Below are 21,087 nucleotides of genomic sequence, written 5' to 3' on the forward strand. Positions count from 1 at the left end.
TCCAACATGAACGTACCAGCCCCGGATGGCCATCTAAGTCAGTGGAGGTAGGGTAACGTATAATTAGCTGCAAATGTGGACTTCAGACTTCTCTGAGACCTCTAGATATCCCCATCAGTGACATCTTAAAGTAATGGTTGTAGAATTTACAGATAAAGGTGTCTGGTGTTCATCTCTTTGGTTGATCAGTTTGCCTTTCACACATTTAAGAAGGGATTTATTAATCATTTACTGCGGTTCTACAGTGAATATCAGGGTTTGGATTGTTTTGAAAAAGAGAAAAGTACTGGACGCATCCGGGACAATTCCTAGAACTATTTGTTGGTACTAAACAAGGATGGCACAATTTGGGAATCAAGGATCTGTGGATTAAGAGCTTGGTGGCTGTGTTTTGCATGACGAGATGATAAAACCTTTCCTGCCCCACAGAGGAGCAATGGACCCTTTCCTGGGGGGTTGGCAGTGAGGGGGGGGTTTCTAAATGGAGTAGCTGTAACAGAAGAAGCAATGACGATAACTTTAAGTTTGACACGTAGGGGTTGAACAGAAGATGACGGAGATTAGTAAAGAACCCGGCATTTCAGTGACTTCCTTCAGTGTCGGAGGCTTGAATCCTCCAAATAGGAAAAGAGCAGCTAGACTGGAATTTAAGAAAATTAAGAACTCGCTTTTTACAAGAACTTCATTTAAATGTGATGGAAAGAAATACGCTAGCACGTGGCTAGTTCCGACAGGAATCATGTGCCACCAGGAACATCGCAAAACGGGAAAAGGCTAAACTGCTGGTCAACACCCACTCCAGCAAATGCTTGCACATCTGAGTAGTCCCAGAGGGTAGCCGGGGTGGCTGGGACTCCCATGTCCATCTTGTCACAGGGGGATGGGGGACCCCGTTTCCTGTCTTCTCCCACTCTACAGCCAGGTAGGGAAGGGCTGGTGGTGGGAGAGTCAACGGAGTCTCCTGGTACCCTGGCCTGTTCCGAGGTCCTTGGGAGCGGTTGTGCTGGGGCCAGGGTGAAAGGAGCAGCAAAGACAGAAGTGAGAGAGTCAGGTGTTCCCAGAGCCACAAAGCACGGGGCCTCCCCTGGGCAAGGCAGACAGTAGGGGAGGCTGCGGCACCCCGAAGCCCTGCTCTCTGGCTGAAGGGAGTGTGGAGGGAAAGCATCAGGAGGAGCTTGCTTCTCTGCAGGCTCTGAAGGGGATCTGGTTTCTCTTTGCCATAGTTTGTCCACAGTATCTTTTAGGAGCCTAAGGGTATCAATTTTAAAAGGGCCCCAGTGCCTCTGACTTTCAATGGACTGTGGCTCTCCAGTGCCTAAGTCAGGCTGCTCAGTCTTTAGGCCCTTTTAGAAAATCTCACGATGGCTATGAAACCCAGGCCAGGTCCAGGCCCTCTGCCTCTTGCTGCCTTCCTTCCCCAAGGCAAAAGCGGGCAGAGCTGCAGGGAAGGGAGCAGAGAAGGTAGTGGGGCTAGAGTGCCATGGGTGGGGGATGGACCTGGAGCTGGGAACCAGTCCTAGAGAGACGGAGGAGCAGGCAGGTTCCTTCCAAAGGTGGAGATTCTTCTCCCTCCCCTGGGTCTGCATCTGCTACCCGGACAGGGGCCAGTTTTGCTTTCTTCTGGGGCAGGTAGTGGGGGTGGGAGTCGACCAGCCAGTCATGGAGACACAGGGCTCTCAGCCTGTTCCCTTGCAAGCTTGGGTTTTGCTCCTCTGGTTTTATTGCAAAGCGGGTGCTAAATGAGGGTTTTATGAGTGAGCCGACTTCCTCCACTTCCTGGAGCGCAGCCAAGAGCAGGAGAACTCAGCAGGGATGAGGAGATCCAGGCCACTGTTTCCTGACAATGGAAACAAGTCACCCCGGCAGGCTGTTTGTTTGTCTATCTGGCTGTTGCTCTTCTTAGTCCCCGCCCCCCACCTCTCAGTACCCCTTTATTTTTCCTGCGCCCAAGACAGGGTTTCTGAGGAGGCTGATCAGCTGGAGTCCTCCTGTCTCCTCTCCTTTCGTCTCTGCATTGATCACAGAGTGTTAGGGGAGGATGAGGGAGGGATGTGGTGGGGGCTGCTTTCACTGTCAAATTTTCTGCCTTTCCGTTTCATTCAATGTCTTGCTCTTGTGTTATGACACAGGGTAAATAGGAGTTTGCCTTCTCTAGATCTTCCACACATACATCCCTTAGCATGTCCCCGCTTCATCTTCTCCCAAAATGAAACAGTCCCTATCTTGTCAATCTCTCCTCCTACAAGAGTCTTTGTCTCGAATCAGTTTTGCTCTCTGACTATGTCTACAGGATGAGGTCGAGGGCAATTCCCAGTTCACTTACACATCCTCAAACTGGTGGTGGTGACATGGGCTAACTGTGCCAAGCAAGTACCCAAGGGATTCAGCAGGTTTATACTTGATGTGGCTAAGCTGTGATGCTTCTGCCCATGGTATTGCAGCTACCACATTAGTGCTCCGCAGAGACCCCATCTCTTTTTCCTGAGGGGTCGCAGGTAATTTAGATCCCAGCAAAGGAGGTGGGTAAGAACATAAGAACGGCCATAGTGGGTCAGACCAAAGGTCCATCTAGCCCATTATTCTGTCTTCCAACAGTGGCCAGTGCCAGGTGCCCCAGAGGGAATGAACAGCCCGGGAAACCATCAAGTGATCCATCCCCAGTCGCCCACAGCTTATGGTAGACAAAGGCTAAGGACCCCATCCCTGCCCATCCTGGCTAATAGCCATTGATGGACCTATCCTCCATGAATTTATCTAGCTCTTTTTTGAACCATGTTATAGTCTTGGCTTTCACAATATTAATTTCATTTGGTGGCCCCTAGTTCTTGTATTATAACACTTCCTTGTTTACTTTCTCCATACCAGTCATGATTTTATAGACCTCTATCATATCCCCCCTTAGTGGTCTGTTTTCCAAGCTGAAAAGTCTCCTCCATCTTGTTACTCTCTCCTCATATGGAAACTGTTCCATACGCCAATCATTTTTGTTGCCCTTTTCTGAACCTTTTCCAAGTCCAATATATCTTTTTTGAGATCGGGCGACCACATCTGCACGCAGTATTCAAGATGTGGGTGTATCATGGATTTATATAGAGGCAACATGATATTTTCTGTCTTATTATCTATCCCTTTCTTAATGATTCCCAACATTCTGTTCGCTTTTTTGACTGCTGCTGCACATTGAGAGGATGTTTTCAGGGAACTATCCACAATGACTCCAAGATCTCTCTCTTGAGTGGTAACAGCTAATATAGACCCCATCATTTTATATGTATAGTTGCGATTATGTTTTCCAGTGTGCGTTACTTTGCATTTATTAACATTGAATTTCATCTGCTATTTTGTTGCCCAGTCTCCCAGTTTTGTGAGATCCCTTTGTAGCTCTTTGCAGTCTTCTTTGGACTTAGCTATCTTGAGTAGTTGTGTATCATCTGCAGATTTTGCCACCTCACTGTTTACCCCTTTTTCCAGATCTTTTATGAATATGTTGAATAGTGCTTGTCCCAGACAGACTCCCGGGGGACACCACTATTTACCTCTCTCCATTCTGAAAACTGACCATTTATTCTTACCCTTTGCTTCCTATCTTTTTAACCAATTACTGATCCATGAGAGGATCTTCCCTCTTATCCCATGACTGCTTACTTTGCTTAAGAGCCTTTGGTGAGGGACCTTGTGAAAGGCTTTCTGAAAATCTAAGGACACTATATCCACTGGATCACCCTTGTCCACATGCTTGTTGACCCCCTCAAAGAATTCTAGTATATTGGTGAGGCATGATTTCACCTCTGGAGACCCTTTTAAAAATTGGCAGCACATTAGCTATCCTTCAGTCATTTGGTACAGAAGCTGATTTAAATGATAGGTTACAGACTACAGTTGGTAGTTCTGCAATTTCACATTTGAGTTCCTTCAGAACTCTTGGGTGAATCCCACCTGACCCTGGTGACTTATTACTATTAAATTTATCAATTTGTTCCAAAACCTACTTTAATGACTGTCAGTGACATGTCTTTGTTCTTTGTTCTCCTCCCCACCCCACCGCACCCACCTTCCGGGGAGGGAGGTGAAACCACAAGAAGGCACCCCTAAATTCTGGGACTTCACTGACCTTGGCCAACAACTGTGAGTGGCGTGCAGGGGAGGAGCGTGTTAAAGGGACATTCATCTGTCAGACTTTCACACTGCCAAGTGCGAAACTGAGGCAAAAGACACTGTCCAAGATACTGTGGGGCAGCTGTTTGTTTATGGTTTGCATACTTTTGTGTCATTGTTGTGATGTTTTCCCAAATTAATGCTGTGCTCCTTCTCCCTAGTAATAAAAACTTTCTTTTGTTGTACACAGACCCAGGGCTTGTGAGCGGGGAAATATTGCCTCTTAGAGATGCCCCAGGGTGGTGCTTAGTTTTCCCAGTTTTTCAGATGGGGCCTTGAGCCAGTTCTGTTTTGTAATGTTAAGAACCCCCCCTAGATATTCAACCCAGCTCTTGTTGCTGCCGACACCACCTGGAAGAAGAGTTACAAATATATTAAGCTACACATGTCCTGTCATGGAACTTTGTGGCACCTTTGCCATGATGAAACCTGGCCTTTTATTCCTGTTTTTTTTGTTTCTTAGCCAGTTTGTCAGCCATGACCGTGACCCTACAAATATTTACTTTCTTAACAACCTCATGTGAGGTTGTGACACTCTTCTCAGGGCATCCAGAAATGTAAGCCACCGTTACCTCTCTGCCTCAGCAAGAGAGCTTTGCTGGAGATTAGACTATGAGACATCTCCCTGCCACACCCATCCATCCGCCTCACCAGAAAACTCCATGAGACTCTGTCAGTCTGAACCTTGCCTTGTAGGGAACATTCAGTGAACCCCAGTTCTCGAGTTCCTCTGAGACATCTCCCTGCAGTGTCCAGTCCCTCTCACTGGACACTCACAGAAGTTATTAAGTTCACTGCCTCCAGAGAGGCACACAGCAGCCTGTTAGGTTGGCTGAGGACTCACCCTCCCCTGCTAATACACAGCACTGAGATGGGTTTGTAACAAAACAAGAATAAGTTTTTTTTAATAAAGAACAGAAATTTAAGTGATACCAAGCAAGAATAAAAGAGATTGAAAAGGGTTACAAACAAAGAAAACTAACAACATTTTGGGGCCCAAAGCTTAACTCTAGCAAGCTATGTCTTTGCCTAATACAGTTTCTCACTTACATCAAGCTACCACCATCTCCAGCATTCACAGAATCAGAGGATGCTGTCCCCTTTGGCTCCTAAGTGATGGCTAACTAGGTCTTTTTGCTCCCCTTATATTTACCAAAGTCCCTATCTTTGCCTCAAGAGACGGGAAGACCTCCCAGAGGTTCAGACTCCCGTGTATCCCGCAGTGTGCTCGCCAAGCTATCGCTCATTACCTTGATGGTTGGTTTACCTTATATATAAATGTACTTTCATTGCCTATGGCTTACAAAGCTTGACCTAGACAGGTAAATCCACATTCCTTTGTGTAAGGTGGGCTTCCCTCCAAAACATATTTTAAGAATATATTTCCAACACACACACACACACACACACACACACACACACACATCCCTCTTTACATACAATCCCTACATGCATAACTCAATCATATTCGTGGCCAGCATGTCACTAGTTTTTATATGATACCTTACAGGACACTGTCTGGCTAAATATTCTGACACCAGCACATTGACTATGCCCTTTGCCAATTGGCATAAAGGCTCTTGGGGTCACAGAGGTACTTTGTCAAAGGCTTTTTGAAAATCCACATAAATTATAAATAAATCTGTTAGTCTTTAAGGTGCCCCCGGACTCCTTGTTGTTTTTGTGGATACAGACTAACACGGCTACCCTCTGATACTTGACACACAAATTATATCTCCTGAGATTATATCTACCAATTTTCCCTTATCTCCTTAGACTGCGAGCTCTTTGAGGCACAGACTGTCTTTTTGTTCAGTGTTTGTACAGCACCTGGAACAATGGAACCCTCATCCATGCCTGCGGCTTCCAGGGGCTTCTGCCAGACGAATAATGATCGTACTTTGCTGATGTGCTCCAATAATCCTTGTTGATGGGATAAGCACAATTTTCCTCATAAGAGCTATGCTGCTGTACATTTATCAAATTATTTTCTGCTAGGTGTTTTATAATTCTGTATTGTTCTGATCCGTTTATGTTGTACTGATATAAGGACAGCATGTGCTACAATCCAAACCTCTGGCTGATTTGAATGAGAGTGCATATATTTACTATCAGCACAGACACTGCATTCTTCAGTGCCTTCCATACTCTGGAGTGTGTATCAGATCGTTCATGTGAGTTGCTGCTATTTAATTTATCATTTGGTCTCTTTTTTAGCTGAAGACAATTGGTCTGGGGTGGGCATCTATGCAATATTCTCTATGGTGAACACTAATGCGAAAAAGTAGAACCATAGCAATGTAGGTCTGGAAGGGACCTTAAGAGGTCATCAGGTCCAGCCCCCTGCACTGAAGCAGGGCCAGATAAATCTAGACCATCCCTGACAGGTGTCTGTCCAATCTGTTCTTGAACCTCCAATGATCAGGATTCCACAACCTCCTTTGGAAGCCTGCTCCAGAGTTTAGCAATCCTTAGAGTTAGAAAGTTTTTCTTAATATCTAATTTAAATCTCCCTTGTTGCAGATTAAGTCCATTATGGTTTGTCTTACCTTCAGTGGACATGAAGTAATTCAGGTTTTCTGCACTGTTCTTATCCCCTTTAACCCATCAGGTCTCTTGCAGGCTTTTTGCTTCTGATATACTGAAAGAATTTATTTTTTATGATTCTCTCTGTTTGTTTGCCTTCAAATTGCCTTCAAATTGTCTTCAAATTGCCTCTGAGCCTTCAAATATCCATCTTACCTCTTCCTGCCATAGTTGAGGTACATTTCTATGGGTGTCACTTCGGGCTGGATTTCCAGGTTTCAAAGAATACCTGTTTGCTTCAAATATCCTACTGAATTTCCATGTAGTTACACTTTATTTTCTTGCCTCCTGGTCCTTTTTTGTCGAGGGGAATGTATGCCCTCTGGGAGAATGCTGTGGTTGGTTAGGTAGCTTCCATGAATCTAAGGGATTTTAATTTAAAGGACCTCAGGGTCTTTTAAACTAGTTTCCTCCTTGTTTAAAATCCCCTTTTCTAAAGTTTAATGTCACCATGCTAGTTTTTATTATGAGCCCTACCCTGTGGTTTTTTTCTTGAATCAGCTTTTATGGTGTTACTTCGGACTAAATCAAGAACAGTCTCTCCTCGAGGGTTCTGTGCTCTAGTACTATCTGTTCCATGAGGCAATGGTTTAAGTCGGGGTCGTCAATTATTTTTTGTCAAAGTCCAAATTTCTTGGTCAAGGTTTAGTCAAGGTCTAGACTCCGGAGGAAATAAAAATTTTAAAACCTCAATAACGATGATAATAATAAATAAATAAAATGTTTTGGGGTCCATTCTAGTCTGGTGGTCCAGATTTGGCACCTATTGGCTACCCCTGGTTCAAGTTGTGAAGGAATTGCTTCTTTAAGCTACTCTGAAACCCTTCTTTAAACTTTGTCATGTTGCAATGTTTAACCACTTTATATGCAGGAAGTTTCAGTCACTAATTATTACTGTTACCTGCCTGTTTGGTCTCCCTTAGCATTGCACACTCAAGATCGTTTTCCACAAGTGGAAACCAGTAATGTAACCAGGATAGTTATATTCCCATGAGTAGGATTTGGACTCACCTGTGTGGTCTTCTCCACTCAGAAATCATGTCCATTAAATGCTCTGGAATCTTTTAGGTTAGTGTTTAGGATGCTATTCAGTCTTTTGGGTTTAGGTCTTCAGCCTTTGCAACTTAATCTGCTCCTTCTGTATAGTTCAAGGCAGGTATTGCATTGTCACCTTGATTTTGGTCATTTCACCATGTTTCAGAGATCCTGGCTATACAAATGGTTTCTTCCACTGACAGGTATTCAGGTCACCTCTTTTTGGTTTTAAGCTTCTCACTCTAGTACATGGACATTTATATTTTGTGGCCAAAATCATCAGACTTGGATGTCTGCCATTGAACTCCTAACTCCCTTTGTGACCACCTGTATTAAATGTGGCCTGAGACTGCAAAGAGCCGAGAACTCCAAATGCCACTGAAGTCCAGGTAAGGTGCAGTGCTAAGCACTTTCGGAAATAGGCCATTTTGGTCTAGGTGTCTACATATGGATTTAGGGGCCTATCTTTAGGCTCCCAAGTTGGAAAGCTCCAGAATATATTTTAACCATGTGACTATTACGATTCAACTCTTTTGCTGACTCCTCAGTGTCCCCAACTAGTCCCTCCTCTATTCCAGCTGCAATTTCTGTCCCATCTCCTTCCCACCACAGAGGAGGTGGATTAAGGACCATGTGAGGAATCTCCCTCCTCTCCTCTGATAGGAAGGGGCAGGGGGTTTTCTGGATTGGGGGTGGGGGGGCACTTGTGTCTCTGTTTTATAGGTGCACTTCTCTGGTCTGGTTTGTATACCTCTGCTTTGTTGTGTTTATGGCTGTGTTGGCCATGTAGGAATCAGCAAAAGAAGTCAGCCCTGGCTTTGAGGGACTGCCTTTGGAAGCGAGAAGCTAGAGGACCCAGTTTGTCACTGCTCTACATCTGGCAGTCGTTTACATCTCTGCAAGCCAGAATAGCAATGTTTGCTCAGCTCCTGCTGTGCTCAGGTGTGTGACTCCCCAAAGTGCAGGCCAGGGCAGAATGAGGCCCCATGTCTCTATTCTGGAAGGACACGAAGGCCCTGGTCCTGTGAGAGTTCTCATCACAGGGAGTGGGAATGCTGGGCACTGGGTGCTCACCATGGGTGGAAGGGGCAGGAGCAGGGCGCTTGCAGGATTCAGTCTGCACTTTGATAAACTCCCAAAGATACATTTACAAAACAACTAGGAAATTGGGATGAGCATTTCTTGGCCTGGAAGGCCAAAGAGCATCCAATAATAAAACATACTGATGGCCCAGTCATACGGTCCTTACATTGACAAAACTCCCACAGACTTCGGTGGAGCTTTGAGTAACGATGCTAGGACGGGCCTAACGTGGGGTTATAAATATGAGCACAAAAATGATACAGAGAGTTTGTTTAATGATGTGGATTATATCCTTAGGCTTGCGACATTCCCGTTCTTCTTTTTAGAACAGCAGCACTGTGGCTATGCCGTAACCCGTTAGCCAACATAGATACAAGATATACGGGGGGAAGCGGGTGGCAAAATATTTTTAAATAGAACTAAATTATGTTTTGATGCAGATCAAGATGGTTTTGCAGGCACAACCATAGCTGAAAAGAAGAAATGGCCCCAAGACAATGTGTTTCAGCAACTCACTGGTTATGCTAAGGATCAACTGAAACTGACATTCTGAGATCCCTCCCCCTCTGGAGTTGGGCAGCTCCTGCTACTTTCCTCCTCATCTTAACTCCCTCTCCCGTGCCTCCTTCCACAGAAACTCAGGGACAGAGTAGAAAATTAGAAAAAATTCCCAACTAAGATAAAAATTCCTTGCTGCCATTCCTGGCCTCTGTCTCCTTCCATTTCTCCCTCCCTTCCTTTCTGCAAGTAATAAATGGTAAATCTGAAATTAGCAAGATGAAGTTAGCAAACTTTTTGTTCACTTTCTTGCTTCAAGTCTGTTTCCTGTGGAGCGGGGCGCTGGCTCAACAGACAGAAATAGTCAACAGAATTGAAACCTTTCAAGGTAAGAATGTCACTCTGGGGTGTACTTTCTTTTCCTTTCCTGTGCGGATAGTTTTCTAGACTGTTAAAGGCGAGATCTGCCTTCAGATCTGTATGCCATGTACTGCCAAACAGACGTCTCAGGTTGTTTATACTGTTGTAACTTTAGGTTTGCCTGAACTTTTAAAAAAAGGTATATTTCAAATGTCTGTTGATTAGTTATTCCTTCCACATGTATTGAATATCTACCTGCTCCCTTCACCCACCTACCCAGTTTATCCTGAAGCCATTTTTTTCCAGTTATCTTCAGCTCTGTCCCATCTCATATGCGATCATTTTTGGTTGGTATTTAGCAAAGAAGGGGACAAAAACAACAAACGTAGAGGATAATATTCCGGAATACTTCACAGAAATTTGATGAGAATTTTATCAAAATCTGTAAACATATTTTTTGGGTTTTTTCCTTTATTTGTAATAATCTCTTGTGTTCCTGTTGCAAAGAAAATTCCTTTGTATAGGGACTTTTTAAAATGATTATTCTTTATATGGAAAATGTATACAAGCGAAAATGTAACCCTACATCTGGACATTATTTTAAATAGTATCTGTCTGATATTTCATTGTAATGAATTAATTCATCTCTAAATAGATATAGCGCTTAGAAGCCTGGGAAAACAATCTTTCATTTTTAAAATCACAGTAAATGTAAAGAAAAATACCAAGTTTTTTCAGAAAAAGACAGTGGCTTTAATCTATTGAATATATGTTCATTTTCAATCCAACCTAGCACAAATGCCATGCAAGTGTGAGTGTGTGCATATGTTTGTAATTCTGACACACTGAGTTATTATTTGCAAGCTGTAAACTTTAACTTAGTATAAAACTGGAACAATGTAATAGAGATACAGACTACTGTAGAAAATGCATTGGCTATGTCTCTTGAATACACATGCTTCACTATGATGCACGGGAGACCCAATCCACCATGACATATCTTGTAGCATAACTGGAAGATGCAGTAACACAGTGCTTAAAACCTGCTGTCTCTCTGTTTTTGAACAGATTGCCCCGTTGATCTGTTTTTTGTTCTGGATACATCAGAAAGTGTTGCTTTAAGGGTAAAGCCATTTGGAGACTTAGTTTCACAGGTGAAAATATTTACCAACCGGTTCATTGACAAGCTAACAGACAGGTAACTGTATTGAAAGCTTTTACTTTTTCTGCACTGCTTATTTTATTTTACTTTTCCATGGGTGTTCACCAGAATAGAAAAAGTGACACCAGTAAGATTTGGGACTCTGCTTGGGAATTTATATTTGTCTTGCATTAAGGCTGTCAGTGATCACTGTGTGCACACGGGAAACGTTATGTGTATGGCTATGTAACAAATGGAAAGAAACTGTCTGCAGCAACGAAGGATTTCATGCGCTCATTCTGGGACCATTGGCTGGAGTGGCTAGATTGAGTGTTCTCCTGTCTGCAACGGGAGTTTTCTGCACTTCTCCATCCCCATCTGCAGGTGGCAGTATTCCTTCAGCAATGCTTGGTGTAGCCAGGTTTGCTGCCCCATGTGGTTTGCTTTGCGTTTTCCTGGAGGTGGAGACCTGTGGTGGGGACGGTCGTGTGGCTGTCGTGTTTCACGGCAGAATGATCATCCAGGATCATTTTTTTAAAAAACAGGGCTTAATCGGAGTAGTTGAAATAATTGAGGCCTGTGCTTAAAATCAAAGCTGGGCCCTGGCCTATCCTCTGCCTTCGGTTTCACGCACAGTCGCTTGTACCCTGCAGCCCTTCTGCTGGGCATGTGCAGCGCCCTGTGATCGCACACCCTGCGAGGGGAGCGTGGGTGCATGCTGGGCCCTCTCCGCAGGACAGCATCGTGCGCACGTCCAGCATGGTGTGCCGCCCAGCTCTCCTGCAGGGAAAGCTGGAGTGGGCTGGGGGTGAGCCCGGGCTGGCCTGGTGAGGTCCCCCTCCCGGACACCATGTTGCTGGATGGGGCTGGCAGGAGCACCTTGGTAACAGAAGGAGAAACTTTATTAAACAGAGGCTTTTCCTTGCACGTTTCCTTGCAAAGCCTTTCCTAGAATCCCACAAACCAGCACAGCCCCTCGCTCTCGTGGTGAGGGACACTGCACCAAGAGGGTAGCTCCCAGGCTTCAGAGGGGCTTGCCTCAGCTGCGGCAGCTGCTGCAAGTATAACTCCCCTTCTCCATCCACCACCAGTGCATGGAGGGCATGGCACAGCGGCCTCGCCCTACCGCACCCTGGCAGCCTCTCCAGCACTTCTCGAGGGGGAGGAGCACTGGACGGAGGACCCAGCTGCTGCAAGCCATGTCTCTTCTCACTGGGGTGTGTCTGCCAAGCCCAAGCCTAAAGTTTGAGGCACTGGAACTGGGTGGGGGTCTGTCCTCCCACTTGGCCCCTTACTCCAGCCAGCAAGGACCTGCCTTCCTCACCCAACCCGCCACACCAACTCGAGGAGACCTGCTGCAGTCAGAGGAAACCCTGTCATCCCAGAATCAAAGGATCCACTTCTCCCCGTCCCAATAGCCCTACTCAGGAAAGAACCTGCTGCCCCCTTGCTCAGAAGCCCACCGGCCCAGGCTGCAGGCTTGGCTGCCCTGCTGGGGACATGTCTGTGCCAGGAAATGTTAGAAATGTTAGCTCCCATCCTGTTAAATACACGTGACACCTGGCGTGGGTGGGCAATGCTCACGAATAACATGGGCACTCCCTGGGGAGAATAGGACCAGCACGTCCTGACACAGCACTTGGCAGTGTCCCCATGAGGGGTCTACTGGGATCTAGGACCAGGGAGCCTCCATGAAGTGCTGGGGGTGAGGAAGCCGGGTGGGGCCCGGTGGAGGGACTGACGGACTGGAGTGGGGAAGAATATGGACTGGATGGAATTGTGTGGGGTGGGGAGGAGGTTTTGGGGACAGGAAATGTCACAGATGTTAGTGACTCCTGGAAAATATTCAAGGGAGCCTTGTCTCAAAGCTGGCTCCCCCAAGGGGGGCCTGAGGGCTGCCACGTAGCTCATTCCTTCCCGCCTCATCCGCAGAGGTCCCCAGCACTGGGGAGAGTGGTTTCCCCTGTATTTTCCCAACCATCGTTCTCTGAACGTCTGAGAGCCCCAGTTTCCATCCCCATCTCCTTGGTGAGCTCTGTACATAGAGCCATGAGCAGGCTGGTTCTCCCACACCAGCCCACATGCTCAGTGTTCCTCACGTTCCCCTGGGCGGCAGGAGGCTGGTGCCCAGATGTGCAGCGTGGAGGGAGGAGGGGCAGGAGAGGCAGTTTGGGCACAGACTTTGCAAATGACTGGGGTTGGATACAGGGCTGTCCCTGCAGCCTCTTTATCCAGCTCTTTCTGGTGTAATGACTCTGCCTGACCAAAGGCTTCTGCTATTCTGGAGATGGGAGACTCATTCCTCTTGGTCCTGGAAAGGGAGCCCCAAGGTAAGGGTCCCCACTAAAACATAGGGCTGAAGCTCCCCACTAGATTAACCCCTCGAGGCTGTTGTCCTGGGCGTATGGCAGTCCCAGTTTCCTTTCCCACAGTCCGTTCCCAGGGAGCATGAAGGTGTTCAGCCAGTGCTGGGAATGACAATGCCCTGGCTGGAGAGAGTCCTGGGAAAGGCAACGAAAATTATTAGGGGGCTGGGGCACATGACTTACAAGGAGAGGCTGAGGGAACTGGGCTTGTTTAGTCTGCAGAAGAGAAGAGTGAGGGTGGATTTGATAGCAGCCTTCAACTACCTGAAGGGGGATCCAAAGAGGATGGAGATCAGCTGTTCTCAGTGGTGGCAGGTGACAGAACGAGGAGTAATGGTCTCAAGTTGCAGTGGGGGAGGTCTGGGTTGGATATTAGGAAACACTATTTCACTAGGAGGGTGGTGAAGCACTGGAATCGTTACTTAGGGAGGTGGTGGAATCTCCTTCCTTAGAGGTTTTTAAGGCCCAGCTTGACAATGCTCTGGCTGGGATGATTTAGTTGGGGATTGGTGCTGCTTTGAGCAGGGGGTTGGACTAGATGACCTCCTGAGGTCTCTTCCAACCCTAATCTTCTATGGTGTGGACTCCCCACTGACTGCTTCTCCCCACACCTGATTGCTCAGTGCACCTCCACTGATCTCACACTGTGTATGGGAATAAGGTATTGTCTCTTTGCTAACCACCTCGCCCCCTTTCTTATCTGGTTCCTTCACTGATTCCTTGCCACCCCTGTAACCATTTGGCTTAACTTACTGCTCGCTGGGTCATCCATTGGCTGATTGGCTGCACATCTGTTCAGTAATGATGACCAGGCACTCAGGGCTCTGGTCACACCCCTCTGCCGTGTCCCAATGTCTGCTCCTCCCTCCTCTCCTTTATCTCTCCATGCCCTCCCTCTTCTGGGTCACCACATCTGCCCCCCACGCTTGTCCCTCCCTCTGAAACCTCACAACCATTCCCTCCTGCCGCCTCGCCCGCTCTGGCTCCAACAGACCGCGGCTGTCCACAGCTCCTTCGTCTCCTGGCTCTGCCCTGGGCCTAGACCACCCGACGCTGCCCAGGCAGCTGCTCGCCTCCTCCCACGTGCCACACTCAGAGCATCATGGCAGGGGTGTCATGTCTTCTCCTGTGTTGCTCTTCCCACTCCAATCTCTGCCCCGCCACTCCTCCCCACTTCCCCTCCCGCTCCGGACTGCACCCTCCAACTCTTCTCTCCTTTCACCCACCCAGCTCCCCAGCCCCCTTCCGCTCTGATTTTGCCTTCTGGATCTCACTCTGCCGCTCCTCACAATCTCCCAGGCTCCTCCCAGGCAGGCTCAGCCTCCCTGTGGGACCCCTGCGGGGATTCCCCATTAGGTTTTGGCTCAGCTGGGCCCTATTCTTGATATGCCTCCAGGTGTGCCTTCGAGGCGTAGGAGGCCCACCTGTGACTTGGGCAGCCATTTACTCCCATGCACAGCGTGGGTGGGGGGCTGTAGCCTGCAAGCAGTGTGGGTGGGGAGCATTTCGCACTCGCTGCGCACTGGTAGGAGTGGCCACGCTGCCGGGCCGTGGAGAGGCAGGCCGCCGGTCCGTCGTACAAACCCATCGGGGAAGGGGAGCAGAGTGAGCCACTGCTGCTGGGCCAGGCTGGAGAGAAGCCCCCCCAGGCTGCACGGCCGGAGCCCGGCATGCCGTCGTGACAGCCCTGCAGGCGGGTGGGTGCAGCCAGACACTGGGGTGGAGGGAGAGAATGGGGGGAGCTCATTTTTGTGCTGAGGTGGCTCCACTAAAGCCCTTCGGGGCTTGTCTGTGGGAATGTGTGTGATGGCCACCGCTGGGGAGCGGCTTTCAGGCCAGGCCGAGACACCTCAATGCGATGCAGTGGCAGGGGGTGAGCGAAGGGAGGGGGCTGATGGCTCAGGCTGATGGCCTTAGCAGCCAGGGTGCAGGAAGAGGGTTGGGATCGAAGCATAGCTGTGTGAACAGAAAGGAAAGGTTGGTGTCTAGGAACGTTGGGGGGGCAGAAGAGGCATGACGGGGACCTGGCCTGGATGTGTGGGACCAGCGGAGGAGAAGCCAGCGCTGAGCCCCTGATTGACAGGAGGGCAGTGTTCATGCCAGTGGTGGGGAGGATAGGGAAGGTGTGGGGGGGAGAACAAGGAGTTCACTTTTGATTAATATTGGTGGCAAATCTTCCTGGAGGGGACCCTGCTGCAGAGGCCGAGATAAGGGAGCAGGCAGGGGAGATGGGCGGGGGCGGGGGAGAAGGGAGACGGTGCGGAAGGAGAGTGGAGAGGTGGGGACAGATCCTGCCACTCTGCTCTTTGGCGCGGTCAGTGTGGCCTTGTCCAGAGGGGATGGAGGGAGGCAAAGGGCTCTGATGGGTGTCTAGGCACCAGCCCATGGAGGAGAGAGGGCGGGTGGAGGGTAGTGCTCTCTGGGGAGGACCACGGCAGTGCTGAAGCAGGAGAGACCTGGTCTGTAGGGGAGGATGTCTGCCTGGGTGCGAGGCTGGGCAGAGGTGCTCAGAGAGAGAAGCAAGGTGGTGCATGTGGATGCTGTGGGTGCACCATTCATGGGCGTCTAGGATGGGCTTTGTGGTGGGGCAGAGGGGCAGAGGAGGGGGGTTCCAGGAGCAGGTGGGAAGTTGGCTGGCTGATGCAGGAGGGCAGGGGAGCTGTCCAGAAGGTGATGGAGCTTGGCCTAGGGATTAGGAGGATCTGGCATTCAGAAGCATCAGGGAAGGCGGTTGAGAAGTTTGTCCCTGTGGCGATGGGGGTTGATGTTCCTCTCTGCTCCTCCGAGACTCCCTTCCCCAGCCTTTCACCAGCGTGCTGTTTTTGCCCATGGCAGCTGACCCACTGCAGCACACCCTGGGCAGCAGAACTTCGTAGAAAGACCCTAGCCCTTCCTGCCTAGAAACAACGACACTCCAATTTCCAGGGACCCAGCCTTTTGCTGGTTCCTCAGCAGATCTCAGTAACAATGGAGTCTGTGTCAGTGAGTCAGGATCCCCGTCCCACGTGCTCTGACATGGGCTCTCCTTGCCCAGTCCATGTCAGGAGAGCTCTCACTGGGTATGGAAAACCACCTAGCCCCACGTGTACTACTTGACATGACAGTTGGGATGGGACTCTGCCAGGAACTGCGGCCAGGATGCTGGAGAGCTGGGGGTTACTTCAGGAGCCAGCTTGGCTTCCAGGGTGCCGGAGGGTGAGGGCTCCTGCATCCTGCCATGCATAGAGCCAGCCAATGGTGCGCACTGCCAGCCAATGCACCAAATGGCATGGTGGGCCAGGCACCGACACTCCCTGGCAGAGAGGCGTGGATTGGCCTCATGGCAGGGAAGGCAAGATGGCCTGTGAATGAGGGGTTAGCAATAATCAGTGCCCAGATAGGGTTTTTCGGGGGTGTGGGGTGGAGAGAGGGTGCTAGAGTTACAAAGAGGAAAAATGGAACAGGATGGGGAAAGGGGAGAGCGATCAAACGTGACAGGCCATGTCAGCTTCCCGTCTGTGCAAACCCTTCTCCTGAGACACGATCCTTGTCAGGCGGGATGGCACCTGTTGCCATAACAAGAGTCAGATGCCTTATGGTCTCAGCATTCCCCCCCTCCCACATATATTCACACGCAAACCCCTATCTTCACATCCATGCATCTACTCTACCCTCTATTCATACACATTTCATAGAATCATAGAATCATAGAATAACAGAGTTGGAAGGGACCTCTGGAGGCCATTTGGTCCAACCCCCTGCCCAGAGCAGGACCAATCCCAACTAAATCATCCCAGCCAGGGCTTTGTCAAGCCTGACCTTAAAAACTTCTAAGGAAGGGGATTCCACCACCTCCCTAGGCAACGCATTCCAGTGTTTCACCACCCTCCTAGTGAAAAAGTTTTTCCTAATATCCAACCTAAACCTCCCCCACTGCAACGTGAGACCATTACTCCTTGTCCTGTCATCTGCTATCACTGAGAATAGTCTAGATCCATCCTCTTTGGATCCACCTTTCAGGTAGTTAAAAGCAGCTATCAAATCCCCCCTCATTTTCTCTTCCGTAGACTAAACAATCCCAGTTCCCTCAGCCTCTCCTCATAATTCATGTGTTCCCCAGTCCCCTAATCATTTTTGTTGCCCTTCACTGGACTCTCTCCAATTTCTCCACATCCTTCTTATAGTGTGGGGCCCAAAACTGGACACAGTACTCCAGATGAGGCCTCACCAATGTCGAATAGAGGGGAACGATCACGTCCCTCGATCTGCTGGCAATGCCCCTACTTATACACCCCAAAATGCCATTGGCCTTCTTGGCAACAAGGGCACACTGCTGACTCATATCCAGCTTCTCGTCCACTGTCACCCCTAGGTCCTTCTCTGTAGAACTGCTGCCTAGCCATTCGGTCCCTAGTCTGTAGTGGTGCATGGGATTCTTCCGTCCTAAGTGCAGGACTCTGCACTTGTCCTTGTTGAACCTCATCAGATTTCTTTTGGCCCAATCCTCCAATTTGTCTAGGTCCCTCTGTATCCTATCCCTACCCTCCAACGTATCTACCACTCCTCCCAGTTTAGTGTCAGTCTTCACACCCATGCATTACACCCCTCTATGCACACCCATTTACACCGAGAATTTTCTTCTCATTTCGAATTGATACATGAGACACATTCAGCCTTAAAAACGTGCAAAAGGAACTGATTCTACGCCCAGGTTTATTCACAGATTATGAAGTCAAAGGGTACCACTGTGATCATCTAGACGTAGGACTTCCCTGAATTAGTTCCTGTTTGAACAACAGCAAATCTCTTAGAAAAATCTCCAACCCTGATTTTAAAATCTCCAGTGAATCTCCAGCATGTCTCTAGGTAAATTGCTGCAATGGTTAATTATCCTCACTGTTAAAAATTTACACCATGAAAGCCTCTAACGTCAACTTCTAGCCACTGGATCTTGTTGTACTTTTGTCTGCTAGATTGAAGAGACTTCTCTTTTCAAACTTCTATCCGCCATCTTGATACTTATGGACTGTGATGAAGTCACCCTTAATCTACTCTTTACGCTAATCAGATTTGTTAAAATAAACAGACTGAGCTCCTGGAGTGTCACCATAATGCATGTTTTCCAGTCCTTTAATCTTTCATCCCCTGCATTGCACGAGAGACAGACCTGAAAGAAAGACCTAGAGAGGCAGGACTCTGACCGAGGCAGAGGCTGTACCATTACCGAGGATGTTGTTTGTAAGTCCGTAAGATGCTGAAGTCAGGGCAATATTTAGGTAGAGCTGAGGGAGCAGAAGGTCTGTACAGGGCCACTCCGCTGCCAGAGAGACAAAGCCAGAGATGTGTGGGAACTGGGAGGGGGCCATGGCGGTGATGAGGGGAGGGTACTGCAGGGGTGGGGGAAGCAGACACTGAAGGTGGGTGTCCCTTTTTGTCTCTCCAGGTATTACCGGTGTGACCGGAACTTGGTGTGGAATGCCGGAGCTCTGCATTACAGCGATGAGGTCGTGCTGATCAAAGGGCTTGTCCGAATGCCCGCTGGACAAAATGACTTAAAGAGCAGAGTGTCTGCTGTGAACTACATCGGGAAAGGCACCTATACAGACTGCGCCATCAAGAGAGGGATTGAGGAGCTGCTCATCCGGTGAGTGAGAACAGTGCCTCCCACACAGTGCCCAAGGAGCACAGAGGAGAGAGAAGGAGGTGGGCTGGGAGACGCCTTGTCCTTGTTCTGGGACACAGTCATTCTCTGCTGCCGGTTGAAACGTTCTGGAGAGGCACTATGGTCTGACTCCACCAGGGAGCTTCCCCCTTCGCTTCTCTGGGCTCTTTGTTTCTGTTTACCTCCAAAACACCCCAGGAGACCGCTGGTGAGCCTCAGCTGGGAGAAATCTCAACAGAACTCTGACAATGGACACCGGCTAAGGATCTGCCCCCCGTTACATTTAGCTGCACCTCAGCCAGGCTCAAGTGCTCTGAGCATAATTTAGTGACTGTGTCCACGATGGACACAATCAGGTGGCTGTAGTTCTAAATGGGTGTAATTACAGGCACAATTAATTGTGCCTGCAGTTAATTATGTAGAAAAATTGTACCTCTAATATTGACTAGAACCTCTTTTTGCAAATGTACATAAGAACATAAGAACGGCCACGCTGAGTCAGACCAATGGTCCAGCTAGCCCAGGATCCGGTCTTCTGACAATGGCCAATGCCAGGTGCCCCAGAGGGAATGAACAGAACAAGGAATCATCAAGTGATCCATCCCCTGTTGCCCATTTCTAGCTTCTGGCAATTGAAGGTTTAGGGACACCCTGAGCATGCAGTTGTGTCCCTGACCATCTTGACTAATAGCCTATCCTCCATCAACTTATCTAATTCTTTTTTTGGGCCCAGTAGTATGGCTACCCAAATGTAGCCATAAAGGTGTGGCAGAGCTCATCACACAAGGCTCACCTCTCTGAATACTGACTGGGGAGCGAATGGGCCACTTCACCCTGAATGGTGCCTGAAATATGTGTTCACTACTTATGCTAAACAATCTGTTTCACTTTGTCTGTAGCTATGACACTCTGAGTACCTTTCCCAGACCCGCAGGAGAGCTCTGTGTCAGCTTGAAAGCTTGTCTGTCTCACCAAGAGGAGGTAGTCCGGTAACAGATATTACCTCCCCGACCTTGTTTCTCTAAGGAGCTCTCAGCATTTCACACAGGGGATTCCATCTCTATGTGGAACATGCCTCCTTTTGAAATCCTTCATTAGTTAAAAATTGTATTAAGATGTTAAAATAAAAAGAAAACAGCACAGAGTTTAAGCACAGAAGTTCCTGTTTATCAGGGAATAACATACAGATTATCAAGGGGTGCAAAGTTCGGTTTAGGATCGGATGGCGTAAGGAATACATAATCTGCAATATCCCCAATTGGGGGTAAAAGGTTAACGGGTCAAAGGACAGACATTGAGGTATGAGGTTTGTTGTTCGTATAATGGCTATGTTCAGGTGTGGAGTATAATGAGTGGATACAATGATGAGGATGGATTTACCCTCATTAGTTGTATTACAGTAGCTCCCGGGGCCCCATTTGGGATCCATTGCGCTAGGTACCCTACAGAAAGACACAGGGTCTTCCCCAGACAGTTTGCAATCCAAGGCTCAGGTCATAGAAAGGGATCTGCACAAGGTGCAGAGTTCAATTTGTACTGACTCACTTGTATGTTTGGGGCCTAGATCAAGAAAAGACCCAAGTGAGGGTAAGAAACTGTAGGAGGGGAGGGAGGTCTACTCTAGTAAGAATATGCAGTTCTATAGTCCAGTAGAGCGCACAACCTGAGTCTACAAAATCGATCTAAAACAATTGAATTTACATTTACCTTGCAAATGTCTATTTTTAGACATTTTAAAACTTCTCCATTTCTCTATTTAATTATTTTTATTGAAACCCCCCCCCCCCCAAATTTGAAGTGAATTGAAAAGTTGAACTAAATTTCCCCAGTTCCTTCCCTCCACTTTTTGAGCTTTTTTGCAGTCCCAAGAGACACTGGTGGGACAGAGACGGGCAGGGACAGGGGTCACAGAACAATTACAGAGCAAGTCAGTGAATAAAACATCCAGATTTCAGTAAGCCTCACAAGGAGAGCTGGGCAAATCACCGATTTCCCAGTTTGTTGGCAATCCCCAAAAAAGAATTTGCTTCAAGCTGAACCTGAAGTGAATTGAAAAGTTGGAAAAAATGTTAAGGTCGAACAAAATGTGTCCTTTCTACATTTTAGAAGATTTTTGATGGTCTTTAATAAAGCTAACGGTAATTTGAAAAAGAAAAGTTATTTTAAACTGAAAACTCAAAATGTTTTGAGGGTTTTTTTATTAATTTGAGTTGGAGGGGAGT

General features: G+C 48.0%; 1 protein-coding gene across 1 annotated transcript in view; it reads left to right on the forward strand.

Moving 5' to 3' along the window:
- The first annotated feature begins 9,451 nt into the window (after positions 1-9,451).
- COL6A1 (collagen type VI alpha 1 chain) overlaps positions 9,452-21,087 on the forward strand; it is a 69,694-nt gene continuing 58,058 nt past the window's right edge. The window contains exons 1-3 of the mRNA XM_048869366.2: positions 9,452-9,745; positions 10,786-10,915; positions 18,647-18,847. Coding sequence (XP_048725323.2) covers positions 9,637-9,745; positions 10,786-10,915; positions 18,647-18,847 — 440 coding nt within the window. The 5' untranslated portion in view covers positions 9,452-9,636. The remainder of the gene's footprint in view (positions 9,746-10,785; positions 10,916-18,646; positions 18,848-21,087) is intronic.

Source organism: Caretta caretta, chromosome 11 (genome assembly GCF_965140235.1).
Source record: "Caretta caretta isolate rCarCar2 chromosome 11, rCarCar1.hap1, whole genome shotgun sequence".
NCBI lineage: Eukaryota > Metazoa > Chordata > Testudines > Cheloniidae > Caretta > Caretta caretta.